The sequence below is a fragment of the Equus caballus genome, chromosome 14 (genome assembly GCF_041296265.1).
Source record: "Equus caballus isolate H_3958 breed thoroughbred chromosome 14, TB-T2T, whole genome shotgun sequence".
Classification (NCBI taxonomy): Eukaryota; Metazoa; Chordata; class Mammalia; order Perissodactyla; family Equidae; genus Equus; species Equus caballus.
Genome location: NC_091697.1, coordinates 43,109,074 through 43,124,010, shown reverse-complemented (window position 1 = coordinate 43,124,010; position 14,937 = coordinate 43,109,074). Strand labels below are relative to the sequence as shown.

The 14,937-nt window shown below is 57.5% G+C and overlaps 1 protein-coding gene across 7 annotated transcripts in view; it reads left to right on the top strand.

Annotated features, from left to right (window-relative positions):
- Positions 1 to 13,499, top strand: part of SYNPO (synaptopodin) — a 54,823-nt gene extending 41,324 nt beyond the window's left edge. For 5 of the 7 annotated variants that reach the window (XM_005599293.4, XM_070233015.1, XM_070233016.1 and 2 more), the window contains 2 exons: positions 3,275 to 5,652; positions 10,697 to 13,499. In XM_005599293.4, coding sequence (XP_005599350.3) covers positions 3,275 to 5,652; positions 10,697 to 11,389 — 3,071 coding nt within the window. In that variant the 3' untranslated portion in view covers positions 11,390 to 13,499. Of the gene's footprint in view, positions 1 to 3,274; positions 7,690 to 10,696 lie in introns of those variants that run through there. The other 2 variants (XM_070233017.1, XM_070233018.1) reach the window with 1 other exon arrangement.
- The last annotated feature ends 1,438 nt before the right edge of the window (positions 13,500 to 14,937 follow it).

Below are 14,937 nucleotides of genomic sequence, written 5' to 3'. Positions count from 1 at the left end.
GATTATTCAAACCCTGAAGCACTTCCTGTGAGCCTCCCACTGTGGGAGCCTGCCAGCCAGAAATCTTGATGCCCTCTGGAGTCATGTAGAGCCAGGGGACTCCTTGCTTTCTGGCTCTGTGACCTTGGGCAGCTCACTTTACCTCTCTGAGCCTTGGTTTTCTCATCACTAAAAAGTGGGTAGTAATAGTTTGTGCTTCATACGGTTGTTATGGGAATTAAACACAACGATATGTGGAAAGTGCACGTCCAGGTCCACAGTAAGATTCCAATCAGTGTTAGCCACGAGGCTGAAGTTGTGTCATGAGAGACGGGTGGGACTCGGGACATTTATCCTGACCGTGCCCCATGGGGATGCGATTTGTGTCTGAATCTCTGCAGGGCTGTCAGGTAGGAAAAAGAGCTTTTAATCTGTGTGGCAGGAGGGGCCAGACTCATGTCAGGAGGTGGACGTTAACGTAAGGAGCAGCTTTATAGCGGAGGAATGGTCGTTAGTGGAAGCCATCTCTTCGGGGTGGCGAGCGCCCTGTCAGCTGAGTGTGTAAACAGAGGCTTGTACACTCAGGGGCATGGTTTGAGGGATGCAGGAATTGTGTGTGGCAAATTGGATCTGGTGACAGCTGTCTCTGAGATTCTGAGGTTTTGTGATTTGGGGCAATGATCCTCGCCTCCCCGTAACTATGGAATCCCCTGCTGTGTGACCTTAGGAGAGGCACATCCCCTCTGGGGACCCCGATTTGTGGAGTGGATCTCCTTTGCTAGAAGAAGCTCTGAGCCCTTCCAGAGGGAGTGGGTGGGGTCACCAGCTACCCACTCATCTCAGGGTGGCATGAGCCTTCCGCCCCATCCACCTGGGCTTGATGACAGTAAGCCCCGCTGGCATCTGTGACCTCACTGTAGCCTCCCAGCCCTAAAGGCGGGGACTTTAGCACCTTCTTCTCCGTCAAGGAGACTGGCTCTGAGAGGTGCAGGGACTCGCCAGGGCCACACAGCTAGCACATAGCAGAGCCCGGATGTGGGCCGGGAGGCCTGCTTTCTAAGCAGAGTGGAGGAAATGCATGTTGCGTGAGCTGAACAAACTCTCGGGGCCCTCCTCCGTGACTGGCTTCCCCCCATCTAAGCTCCCCCCAGGGGAACAGCCTGGCCCATCGCCCAGGCCCTCCATCTTTTGTAGATGAGGTGATCCAGGCTGGAGAGGCTCCCTTCGAGGAGGGAGCAGGTGTCAGGGGCACGTGGAGCAGGCTGTGTGCTCTCACTGTTCGGGACAGGTGGGCACAGGTGTGCGGGGGGAGCCAGGTCCTGATGGGAGGCGGGAAGAAGGAGGTTGGGGCCAGAAAGCCTGTGGCTGCTGTCTGCAGCTGCTCTGCTCTGGGCGGGCCTCCCTGCTGACCCTGGTGTGAGCTCGACCCTGCACCACTCTCTGAACCTCAGTTTCCTCATCTATAAAAGGGGGGTGGTGGTGAAACAGCTGCCCTATAAGGGCCCCCCAGCTCTGAGAGTCCGTGAATTCTGAGCCTCACTGGCAGGACGCCTGGAAAGACTGTCCCTGGAGACCCACTCAGCATGTCATGGCCAGTGCTAATGAGGGCAAAGAAGGAGGGAGGGCAGGGTCAGATTCCTCAAGAACTAATTAGCTTCCCACAGTGGGGAGGGCGGTGATGGAGCGAGGAATTTTCCCAGCCTCTCACTGAGCTGCTAACCCTGGGCAGAGGCTGCCCCATCCATCTGTCCATCAGCCCATTTTTTCATTCATTGTTCAATAAGCATAAATTGAGCCCTGACTGTGTGCCAGCTGGGCACTGGGGCTATAAAGAGAAAGGGCTGCCTACAGTGAACTTCCAGATTAATAGGGGCCTGACCCCAGCCCGATCCCTGACTCGGGCCCCAGACTCCAGCCCTTGAATGAACCCTGACCCCTGCAGACTGTCCCCTGTACGTCCCAAAGGGGCTTTTTGAGACAAGCAAGCAGCTTGGGCATGGGCTGTGGAGCCAGAGACAACTGGTTCTGACTCCAGCTTTGCCACCCTTTGCTGTGTGACCTGGGGTGAATTACTTACACATCTCTGGACCTCGTTTTTCACTGCTGTAAAACAAGGGCAAGAAATGCTTGTCTCCTGGTGTTCTTGTGAGGATAAAATGAAGTAATGTGACGTTCTACTACAGTCACTGCCGAAATTAGCCCAATTTACTACTTTTATAATATTACAATAGGAGAATTTTTAGATGATTGTTTGAAATGGGAAGAAACCTGCAAGGATATAGGAGAAATAAATAACAGTGGTTACCTGATTCGTGGTGTGGGGCGTATGGGGCTGGAAGGACATTTTTCACTGTGTACCTTTTTAGACTTTATACTTTTTGTATCTTTAGACCATGCGAATGTATTACCTATTCTAAAAAGAAGTGTTAGTGTTGGCAAATGACTATGCTCTGAGTTTGAAAGTGTAAAGGTCCTAAGAGAGGCATGTAGACCATGTCCTGGGGGTTCACTCATGCGTTCAGTAATGCTGACGAGGTGCCCACTTCATGCTAGGCACTATCTGGGCGCCAGGGTTAGAGTGATGAACAAGTCAGGCGAGGTCATCGCCCCCTTAGAGCTTATGTTCTAGGTGAGGAGACACATAATAGATAAGAAAACATGTAAAGAGGATAATTCTGAATTGTGGTGAATGCCATGAAGGAAATGAAGCAAAGAGATGAGAGAAGGGAGGGCTAATTATAGAGGAAGGCCCCACCAGAGAGGTGACATTCAAGTGGGTCCTGAGTGGCAAGCAGGAAACAACATGGAATACCACCGGGAAAAAGATCTTTCTAGGCAGAGGGAACAGCAAGTGCAAAGGCCCTGGGGCAGGCACAGGCTTGGCATTTTCAAGGAACAGAAAGAAAGCCAGCAGGGCAGAGCCCAGTGAGAGAGGAGAAGGGTGGTAGGAGACGAATCGGGGATGTAGTGGGGCCTTGACTGCTAAGGTGAGGTGTTCTTGCTGTGTTTGGTGAAGTGCTGTATGAACAGCCCTCAGGGGGATCCAGATGAGGACCTGGTTAATCTTGAAAGGGTAGTCAGGGAAGGTTTCACCAGGTGGTGGCCTTTGAGTTGGCCATAATGGTTCAGTCAGGGGTCTATTTCAGGAGAAGAGATTCTAGGAAACAGTGAGTAAAGATCAGATTCCAGGGGACAAGAGCATCTGTAGGAGGGACATGGGTGACTGTCTGTCCGTCTGTGTATGCCTGTGGGTCTGCATTCCCATTTGCTAACTGGGCATCTGTCCCCCTTGCAGCGTTGGGTCGGAGCACGAGCTTCACCGAGAGAGATCTGAAAGAGGCCAAGGCGCGGAGCCAGCAGATCGCAGCCCAGCTGACCACCCCTCCCAGCTCCAACTCCCGCGGTGTCCAGCTCTTCAACAGGCGCCGGCAGAGGGTGAACGAGTTCACCTCGGAGAGCCACGGCCAGAGGGGACAGAAGACCAGCCAGGAGTCCCTCAGCGTGCCCCCTGCCAGCCCCACAGGCCATGCCCCGGGGCCCAGCCTGAGTCCCACCTCACGCCCTGAGCCGGGCCCTCCCAGGAACCCCAACTGCCAGAGCCCTGACGTGGGGGTCCCTGGTCACAGCATGGAGGGGTGCTCAGAGGAAGCTGGCTTGCTGCGGCACCTGGAGAGGATGGCCAGTGAGGAGGAAGAGGTACCGCTGGTGGTGTATTTAAAGGAGAACGCAGCACTGCTGACTGCCAACGGGCTCCACCTCTCCCAGAACCGAGACGCCCAGGAGTCCCCACCAACGCCACCTCCAACCGAGGTCCACAGCCCAGCTGCAGACGTCAACCAAAACCTTTCCTCAGCCAGTGCCACACTCACCTCACCAGCTTCCGACAGCAACCACAACCTGCCAGACACAGATGCCAATCAGAACCCACCGGCAACTGTCACCCCGCAGAGCCTGCCGCTTTCTAGCGTCCAGCAGAATTCTTCCGAGGCGCAACTCCCACCAAATGGCACAGCGTCAGATTCCAAACCCAGCACCTTGTGTGCTGATGGGCAACCCCAGGAGCTGGCTGCGGAGGTGAGATCCAGCACACTCCTCATTGATAAGGTGTCAGCTCCACCTGCCACCACCAGCATCTTCTCCAGAGAAGCTATTCCCCTCTCCAGCTCTGGGCCCCCAGCCCCAGATATCATGTCCAGCTCCTTGCTCATTGATGTCCAGCCCAGTGCCCCAGCCGTGTCAGCAGAACAAGAGACGTCTGGGCGGGCAGCCGCCATCACACCCACCAAGCTGTACAGCGAGGTCCACCTCACCCTGGCCAAGCCTCCATCAGTGGTCAACAGGACAGCCAGGCCCTTTGGGATCCAGGCATCAGGGAGCACCAGCCAGATGGAGCGGAGCCCCATGGTAGAGAGACGACATCTCGGGGAGAAGGCCCCGGCTCCCCAGCCCCCCAGCATGGCAGACAGGAGCCCTCGGCCACAGAGACACATAATGTCCCACAGCCCCATGGTGGAGAGGAGGCCCATGGCACAGCGAAGCCCCGCCTTGGAGAGACGCCCCTTGGGGAACTTCACCCCGCCCCCCACCTATGCTGAGACCTTGTCCACGGCCCCCCTGGCTTCCCGAATTAGGTCTCCCCCATCTTACTCTGCCTTGTACCCCAGCTCCGACCCCAAGCCTTCTCATCTGAAGGGCCAGGCAGTTCCCGCCAGCAAGACGGGCATTTTGGAGGAGTCGATGGCCCGTAGGGGCAGCCGGAAATCCATGTTCACCTTCGTGGAGAAGCCCAAGGTGACCCCAAATCCAGACCTGCTGGATCTGGTACAGACGGCGGATGAGAAGCGGCGGCAGAGGGACCAGGGGGAGGCAGGCGCGGATGAGGAGCCCTTTGCGCTGGGGGCCGAGGCCTCCAACTTCCAGCAGGAGCCAGCACCGCGGGACAGGGCCAGCCCCGGGGGCGCCGAGGAGATCCTCCCGGAGTGGGCCTCGTGCCTCAAGTCACCGCGCATCCAGGCCAAGCCGAAGCCCAAACCCAACCAGAACCTCTCCGAGGCCTCGGGGAAGGGGGCTGAGCTCTACGCGCGCCGCCAGTCCCGCATGGAGAAGTACGTCATCGAGTCTTCCTCCCCGGGCCACGCCGAGCTGGCTCGCTGCCCGTCACCTACTATGTCCCTGCCTTCGTCCTGGAAATACTCCACGAACGCCCCCGGTGGCTTCCGGGTGGCATCCCGGAGCCCAGCTCGGACCCCGCCTGCCTCCCTCTACCACGGCTACCTGCCTGAGAATGGGGTCCTGCGCCCAGAGCCCAGCAAGCAGCCGCCCTACCAGCTGCGGCCCTCGCTCTTTGTCCTCTCGCCCATCAAGGAGCCCGCCAAGGCCTTGCCGAGAGCCGCCGTGCCCAGAGCCGCCTCACCTGCCAAGCCGAGCTCCCTGGACCTGGCGCCCAGCCTGCCCAAGGGGGCCCTCCCACCGTCCCCTGCCCTGCCTCGGTCCTTCCGGCCCTCCCCGGGCCAGCATGCCTGCCCTGGCCAGGATGGCCTCCAGCCCACTGCCGGGAGCCCTACCTACAGCAGTGATGTCTCCCCCGTGTCTCCCTCCAGGGCGTGGTCTCCCCGAGCCAAGCAGGCCCCCAGGCCTTCCTTCTCCACCCGGAACGCCGGGATCGAGGCTCAGGTGTGGAAGCCTTCCTTCTGCTTCAAGTAGCAGACCCCACAGGGATCCCGCTGCCTGTCAGGGCCCCTCTCCGAGGGCCAGATGGAGAGCAGATGTGGCAGGAAGTGGCGCAGGGATGAGAGTCAGGAGTACAGGGACTCGGGCTCAAGGGCTGATGCTGCCACCAGCTAGCTGTGTGACCTTGGGCAAGTCACCTCCCCTCTCTGAGCTGCAGCTGCCCCTTTCTTTCCACAAGGGTGAACGGACTCTATGTCTGAGGGACCTGCGAGTGGGGAGGAGGGTCATGGAGAGAGAGCTCCCTTGGCAGGCCCTAATGAGGCTGGGCAGCTTCCTCTGGCCTCTGTGAGCTGTAGGGATGCCAGCGTCTTGCTGGGGAATGGCCTAGAAGGGGACCCTAACAGGGGCTTCTGGAGCAAACAGCCTGCCAGTGCTTGTGGAACCAGCCAGCCAAGGGTCTGCCTCCTCGGCTGCCCCAGCGGGGCCTGCCTCGTGTGGCCCCAGCTCCTGGCATCTTTCTGCCTGTTGCTGGATTCTCACCTCCACAGGTCTGTCTCTTCCACCTCTGCCTTCTGGACACCGGTTCCTCTCCGCTGCTTCAGAGAGCTTTGCCTCGGCCTCCACGTCCTCTCCTCTCCTGGGTTCTTCTGCTGGATGAGGACTTAGCCCACCGCTGCTGTCTGACGCTTTTCTTCCTGCCCCCTGCTCAGCTGCCTCCATGCCCCCTCCAGACATCTGGCTCTGCTTTAGGGACAGCTAAAGCAGGTCATCCCAGACCTCATTCCTGGTTCCACCTGGCTTGCCCTCACTGTTCTGGGGTGTGGGAGGTCCTAAGGGGTCCCCGAGAGAAAGAAAGCCCTGTAGAAGGATGTGCAGATGTCGGTGTGTGGCTAGGAGAGAGGCCCCTAGCAACGGATCCCTTGGCTGTTTTAGCTTTAACCTCAGCCAAGATCTGTCCGACTAAAAGCAGCTGTCTCTGTACAGCGGAAGGGGCCCCAGGGAGAGAGGCAGGACAGCAGGGTTCTGGTCCCATCTCAGCCTCCCATTTGCTGTGTGACTTTGGCCAATTCATGTTCCCTTTCTGGGCCCCAGTTTTCTCATTTATACAATGAGGTCCCTTCCAGCTGTGACAATCTGTAAGGATCGAGAGGATAGGCTGGTGCTTTGGGAGAAAGGCCTCGTAAGTGGTAAGACAGTTCCCTGGGAAGAGAGGGGAAGGAAATGGGCCGTTGCCATAAGACAGATGGAGTTAGATGTCTGCAAGAGCGTCCTGGGGAGGGTGTGGCTGGAATGAGCTGCTGCAGGAGGCCAGGGGATCAGAAGTCTCAGCTGGGATGGCTCAGGCTCAGGCTTGCCTAGAGATGGGGGAGTGTGGCAATGGCCAGGGCGGGAGCACAGCAGCTCAGTGGGGCAGTCGGAGGAGACCTTAAGGTTTTGAGGAAAAGGCTGGGACTTAGCAATCTGGAGTCTAACAGACTGACTGCACGTGTACCCCGGGTCAGTTTCCTGTTCATCAACCGGGAGGCGGTTGAGTCGGGGAGTCTGAGATCCTCATCACCTCTCCCCTTTGATGTGATGCAGCCCCCCAAAACTGGGCTTTGTGGTGGGTGAGAGAATACAGACGCAAGAGGCAGCATTCAGATGGAAGCTTCCCAGGGCCGGGGGCCGAGCACCACCCACCTTCCCTTTCCTGGCCCTATTTCTGGGCTCCCCAGCGGGGCGAGGGGTGGTGGAGGCGGTGCCCGTGCTGGGCTGAGCCTGCAGTTTTCGTGAGCTCTGGGCTCGTCTCCATGGGAACAGGGGGTGCCTTCCTGGTGAGTTCATTCTGCCCAGAACGCGGGGGCATGTGTGGGGAGCCGCTGTGAGCTGAGCTCCTTCATGCCAATCCCCTCCCCTGCCTGGACCCTGCTCCCTTCGACCCCTGAGGGCCAGCAATGGAAGAGCCCACCCTCCATCCTGCAGCTCCTGCGGCCAGGCTGGCCAAGCTCTTCCCCAACCTTGTCTCCTCTCCTGTTCTTAATACACTCTGCCTCAAATCTGTCTTGCTTCTTTCTTTCTTCCGCGCTCGCTGGCTGGTGGTCGGGGCTGTCTCCCTCCCTCCTGATTCTGGCCTGGGAAGTGGGGTGGGACTGCCTAGTTCCTATGTGTGGACGTGTGGTGTGTCTCCGAGTGTCACCTGCACCTGCTGCGTGTCTGCATCTGCCATGGGTACAGATGTGTGCTGGTGTGGAAGTGAGGGTGGCCCTTTCTCTTCCCCCAGGTCAGCACTTGGGGAACTAGAATCCTGCGGAAATCACATTCTTCTGTTTTGTCCTTCCTTGGGAGTTTGGCCAAAAAGGCTGGAGAGCATGGGGAAACCCCACAACCCCTGACGGTCCAGGTTTGCTTGAGTTCTTTAAAAGTGGAACTCAAATGCCTTGAGCCAGAGCACACACCCTCCCTTTCCCTCAGGTCCCCTCCTCGCCTCCCTATTCTCTAAATCTGGCCATTTCCGACATTCTCACTGCCTGGCTCCTGAAAACACAGTTTCTACCCCTGGTGGAGAGGAACAAATTGCCAGTGAGAGTCAGAAGAACTGGGTTCTAGTCCCAGATCTGCACCCGACTCCTTATGCAATGTTAGACAACTCCTTCCCACTGCTGGGCCTCAGTTTCCCCCTTGGTGCAATGAAAGGATTGCAGAAGGCGGTCTGAGAGCTAGTCCCGTTTGGTCTCTGATGGTTCCTGTCTGACTGCTCTAGGCATGCCCTCACCCCACACACGTGCCCTGCTTTGGGGCTGGTGCTGGGTTCAGTGGGTGCCACTCTCTGAATTTGCACGCAAGTGCATTTCCAAGGAGTTCTCATGTATCTGGTGCATTGGGATCTTTGTCAGAAAGGGAACAGGTCTGATTTCCCACAGCCTTTCTGTATTGTGCACCCCACCTCCCGCCCCGCACACCCGGAGTCAGGACCCAGACATGGCAGTTCCGGTGAGGTCAGGCACTGGCCCTCCTCCAAGTGATGAGTTGCGGCTCCCCACTGCCCTCAGCATTCCATCCCAGGCTTGAGAAGTCAGTGCTGTTACTCCTTCTACGTGCTGGCCCTAGCCTTCCCCTTGTGGCCACCAAAGGTGGAGATGACCCTTAGAGATTTCAGGCAGTTATCGGCTCCTCCTGCCCCACCCACTCTTCTCCCGGCTGAAGAGCCCTGGTTCCTCGGCCTCAGTGCTGGTGGACCCGCTTGGATTATGAACTCTTGGCCCCATTTCCTGCAGCTGGGCTGACTGACAGCTTCCTGGGATGTCCCACAGACAGCAGCTCCCAGTGTCTCTGGCTCACGTATACACAACTCTGACCCTGGGAGTAAAAGGGTGGGTCCCACACTGACCTTTAACTTTCCTACTTGAAATGACTCACACCATTTCCTAATAGGGGCCTTGGATGTCCCGATGAGGTCCCCACGGGTCACTCCAGCATTGCCATCCTGTGAAAAATGTCCCGTTCAGACGGCTGTACAACATTCCTCTTTAGGTTAAAGGGATCCAGTTCAGAGTCTGGGCTCAGCTAGCTGCCCCATTTGTTTGGAGAAAACACATACTTTATTACTTTCTTTTGATTGGAAGAAATTAGATTCTGATTGCATGAGAGGCTGACTGGCTTGGCTGTGGCTGATTATAGACTGGGTGAGAGAATGGATCTTATGAATGATTCTAGGTCCTGACTAGGTAGGAGACACTGTAAAGACTGGCTGGTTCTGGACTCTGAGGGATGACCGCTGGTGCACTTGGATCGGACTGAAGGCTGAGTGGACTGGTTTGTTGCTGGACTCTGATTGGATGGACAGTTGGATGGTTTAGCAGATACAGGCTGGGCGTGGGTTCCTTGCACTTTCAAACCAGTTCTCACTGCAGAAGCCTGGTCCCGCCTTAGTCACACCATAGTCACACACGCACACACCTCCCGGTGGGGCAGAACACACCAGATAGGTATCTACACCTCCGGACTCCATTTTCATCGTTGTAAAACGGTGTGCTGATGTCAGCCACCTCACCGGTCTGTTGTGGGGAGCTCATGAGAGATGCAGGATGAGACTGAACCTTGCAGACTGGAAAGTCCCTAAATTAGTAGGAAACAGGTATGATGGGATAATAGCAGACCTGTGCCTTAGAACCTCAAAGAGGTTCACCAACTTGACCTCAGCGAATCCACACCCCCCACCCAATGCTGGCAAGAAGTCCAGTGAGGGGAGTGCTGCCTAGGGAGGAATGACCCCTCTTCCTTTCGTGTTTCCATCTGTCAGTGGGACCTTCCTCCCTGCTCAAGGCTCCAAGGAAAAATTAGGAGGTGACCATGGCAACATGGCAAGGGGGTGGGGCTGAGAGAGCCATTCCCCAAGTCCAACCTTAATAATAACGATCACTATTTTTAAAATTTTTGAATAGATGATACATCCATATAGCTCAAAAATCTAAACTATACACAAAGTAATACATTAAAAGCCTTATTCCCACTCCTATGGCCATGTACCCTGCCCTGTTCACCCCATTTCTCAACAGGGAACCACTTTGGTTAGTTTCATGTATCTCCTGCCCATATTTCTCTATGGTCACTAACATCTATTGAGCGCTTACTCTCTTCCAGGGCATCTTCTAACAGATGTAGTAATCTTATTTACATGAGCTATCTCATTTAATCCTCCCAGCAACCCTCTAGGGTACGTGCTGATATTATACCCCCATTTTACAGAGGAGGAAAGTAAGCCCAGAGACTTTGGGGTGCTTCTGTTGCTGAAGCAACTTGCCCGAGTTCTGTAAGTAAAGGAGTCTGTCTCCGAAGCGAGCCTTCTTAACCACTGGGCATCTCTCTGCCTCGCTGTTAAGGCGCAGGGCAGGCGGCGCGGGCTTTCCCAAGCATCTGGGCTGACAGTTGGGGCACAGGCACCACCTGACTGGGGTTGCTGGCTTCCCGACTCTGTACAGTGGACACATCAGCCTCGGTCCCTTCCGAAACCGGGTATAGAGGACCCGAGCACTAACGCCTGCCCCCACCCTCTCTGCTCTCTCCCCAGGACCGCCAGGAGAGCCTGCCCACCTCCCCGCCCTGGACGCCTGGCGCGTCCCGGCCCCCCAGCAGCCTGGACGGCTGGGTGAGCCCGGGGCCGTGGGAGCGGAGCCGCGGGAGCAGCATGAGCAGCCCCCCGCCGCTGCCGCCGCCGCCGCCGCCGCCGCCGCCCATGTCCCCCTCGTGGAGCGAGCGCTCGGTCTCCCCGCTGCGACCTGAGACCGACGTGCGGCCCCCCAGCCGCCAACTTCAGGCGCTCCTGGCGCGAAACATCATCAACGCGGCCCGGCGCAAGAGCGCCTCCCCGCGGCCGGCGGGCGCCGAGAGCCTGCGGCCCTTCTCCCCGCCCGGGGCGCCGCCGCCGCCGCCGCCGCCGCCGCCGCCGCCGCGCATGCGCTCGCCGCAGCCCTCCCGCCCCGGCCCAGCCGTCGGCACCGGGGCCACTTTCGCCCCGATCCCGCGGAGCCCGCTGCCGCCCGGGCCCGCGCCCTGCACCAGCCCCCGGAGCCCGCTGCCCGCGCCGTCCAGGCCCTTCCCCTACCGCCGCTCGCCCACGGACTCCGACGTGTCCCTCGACTCCGAGGACTCCGGGGCCAAGTCTCCGGGCATCCTGGGCTACAACATCTGTCCCCGCGGGTGGAACGGCAGCCTAAGGCTTAAGCGTGGCAGCCTCCCCACCGAGGCCTCCTGCAGCTCCTAAAGCCTCCCCCGCCCCGACCCCGTTCCACCCTGGGAGGGCCAAGCCCGAAGAAGAGTCATCGGGCGTGGTAGATCCCAGCGCCACGTCCCCAGTGGGTCTGGCCTCTTTGGACAGCGCCAGAGATAAGGGGTCAGGGGAGGAGAGCTCTGGGCGTGGGGTGGGGTCGTGATTCAGGCTTGGGTTCTAGCCCTCACTCTATCATTCAGTCGTTTTGTGACCCTGGGCAAGACCCTTCCTCTGTCTGACCCTCAGCTTTCCCATCTGTTTAATGGGGCTTTGGCCAAAGCAATCTCCAAACGCCTAAATTCCCCCTCCCATCAATACACATGCACACACACTAGGTGCCTTGGAAGAGGGCGCTGTGTACATGGACCCCGCGACTTGCTGCATTCCCGGCTGCCATGCTCCTCCCTCCCTTGCTGGCTCTGCTCTTTGGAGTCTGGCAAATGAGAGGTGCGTTCAGAAGATCTCAGGCCTAAGTTCCCTGTCCAGGCCCTGGCTTGACCATTTGCCTCCCTGGCACCAAGTCCCAAGCAGGAGCAGCTGTTTTCCATCCCTTCCCAGACAAGCTCTATTTTTACCATGGTGACCTTTAGAGAGGTCTCCCCGGCCAGCTCAAGGTGCCCCGCTGGCCCCTCTGGAGGGAAGAGGCAGGAAAATTCCTCCTTCCAGATCCCTCTCTTGCTTTTGTCCACCCCACCTCAGACTGCCCAGGGCCTCTTATCTGCAGCCGGAGAAGATTGCTGCAAGGTGGTGATTTCCCCTCTGCCCAGGACTTGGGCCTCCAGGAATGCTATGGGTGCCTCCAACCCATCTATCCCTTCTGGGCCCTTTCATGGCAGGTTCTGGGCTCAAAGCTGAGCGGGGAGAGAAGAATTGATATGGAGCTACCTGCTATCCTGTGGCTTCAGCTGATGGCCCTGAGTTTGGTTGCCCATTCGGAAGGGAGAGGCAGAGTTCCTTGTTGTGGGAGGTATGCCAGCAGTGGCCAGGATGCACAGAGGAGATTTTAGTAGGGAATGGATTAGCTCAGATGCCCTCTGGGGGCTCTTCCAGTCCTGAAATACATTCCGCGGTATTAGGAAGAGAGGGAGAGTAGTGTTGGAGGATTGGCTGGGCAGAATTCAGGGGCAGATGAGCTTGGGTGGGTGAGTGAGGGGTTAGACCAGAGTCTGCCCGTGTCTCTGGTTCTGTAGGAAGTAGCCCGTGCTTCAGTTTCAGGCCCTCGCATCCATATCATGCCCAGATGAGTGGGCACTGTTCTGCCCCATCGCACTCTGGCCTAGCTAGTGCCTGGTGCCCAGTGACCTTGGGGAGTCTGACTACAGGCCCTAGCCTGTCCTTTAAACCTTGGTGGCTCTGATTCTAATCCCCAGGAGGGACAGGGGGAGGAATGGGGCTGAGTTCTATAATTTCCGGAGTTGGTTGGTGGTGCCCTCTAGAGGTTCAGAATCTCAGCTTCAGAATAACTACAACAGGGAAGTGAGGGAGGGGGAAGAAATTGGCTCAGGATCAAAGGCATGTAGGTGGAAGGATACCAGGATGTTGCTAAAGGTGAGGGACAGAGTGTGATTTGGCGTTGGGGTAGACTTACCCACCTGTCAGGGTGATGTTAGACCTGGAACCCCTAAGTGAGGCTAGGGAAAGTTGGGGTCAGGATGGGAGATAGTTGGGGGATGGGGGGGGGGTGCTTTGGAATAAAAGAGTGATCCCAGAGGGTTCCTAGGGCCTAAGGATTGGGAACACAGGCCCTGTTGAAAAGATGAGAGGGTGCTCCTATTTGGTTCATGATGAGTGACCACATTTACCAAAGTGCTCACCTGCTTCAGGGTCCCTTGTAGCATGGGAGACTGGGGCTAAGGGCCTCTTTCAGAGAAGAAACACTATCAGGCTACTAGCTGATGCAGTTGCATAGAAAAATCCACTTCTACCTGCATTTCCCCAAAGAGCCAGCAGGAGGCAGCCTTGGGAAGCTGCAGTTCTGTCTGCCTGTTCTCTCCCTGTCACTGCCTTTTTCCTCTCCTCTAACCCACTAGAAATTGCCTGTGTCCTGCCTCTTGCCTCCTGTAGAATTCAGCTCTGGCCCTCAATAAATGCTTCCTGCATCCTACTGCCTCCTGTGTTATTTTCTGCTGTGTCTAAAGCCCCTCCTTTCTCCCCAACCGTGGAACAGTCCATGGGTAGATAAGAACAGCTCTGGGTTGATAAGAATGTTTGATACATGTGGGGTGGAAGCTTGGGAACAACGGAAGAACTCTGGGCCATAGAAGTCCCTGGGTTGAAGTCCTGGTCCTGTTGTCTCCTAGCTGGGTGACCCTGGATAAACCCACTCCTTCTCCAGGCCTTAGCTTTCCTATATGTGTGATGAGTGAGCTGGGCTAGGTGATGTCTCAGGGCGGTATTGCCCCTTGTCACCGGAGTGGGCAGGGCCAAGCCGGGGCAGGGCCCAGGGCTCTGGGGCTGCTTCCTCATGTAAATGGGGGCTCCAGGCAGGAGTCTAGGCAACCCTAGTGAGCTCAGGACCCAGACCATCAGGAATGGTCCTCTCCTAATGGGGGCGTCCTTTGCCCAGAGAAAGGGATTGTGGCCCCAGTCCCAGGTGAGGCCAAGACTGTTCTGGGAACATCTGTCATCTTCCTGTCTAGAAGCTCAGACCCAGCAGAGACTGGGCAGAGGAAGCTGAGCTCAGGCAGTCCACAGCAGAGTCCAGGCTTCTTCCTAAGAGCGTGTCAGAAATATGCCCTTGGACAGTGTGTCCCGGCACACAGGTACAGGTGCTCCCCACCCTGGACCCAGCGCATCCTTGCTTGTCCCACATTTCCCTGGGAGCGGTTGGTGTGCCTCTGACCCAATCTTCATCTTCAGCCATGACCTCTCCTGAGCGCAGTGTCCCCCTGCCCACTGTGATCCCAGTCCCTGAGCCCCTCAAACCAAGTTCACCCCAAACCGAACTCAATATCTGGACTTCCCCCCATCTGCTCCTCCCCTGTTACCCTCCTTAGTCACTCGGCCAGAAATGGGAGTGGCCCTTTCATCACCTCCCACACCAGCCTCTCATCAGGACCTGGTGATTCCCCAAATGCTCCTCGAGTCCCTCCCCTCCTCTCCATGCCCTCTGGCACTGCCCCAGTCCAGCCACCCCCCATCTCACCTGACCACAGTGAAATCCTCCTGCTCCAGTCTCGCTCCCTCAACCCATTTTCCATGCGGCCACCAGAGATATCTCTGGAAAATGCCCATCTGACCACTCCATTCCCCCACTTTAAACTCTTCAATGACCGTCCTCTATAAGGCGCGCTTGCCTTTTGAAAAGCCTGCTATGGTCTGGCTCCTGCCCACCTGCCTGGCCTCATCTCTCAGCACTGCCCCACCCTCCCGGGTCTGGCTCTACTTATCGACCCCCTAACATCCTTACACATGACGTGGCCTTTGCCTGCAATGCCCGGTGAACTCCCACTCAGCCTTCAAGGCCCAGCTCAAATGTCTCCTCCTCTGGGAAGCCTCCCCCAGCCAAGCTGGCAGCACCCTCCCCTTGGTGCTCCCGGAGC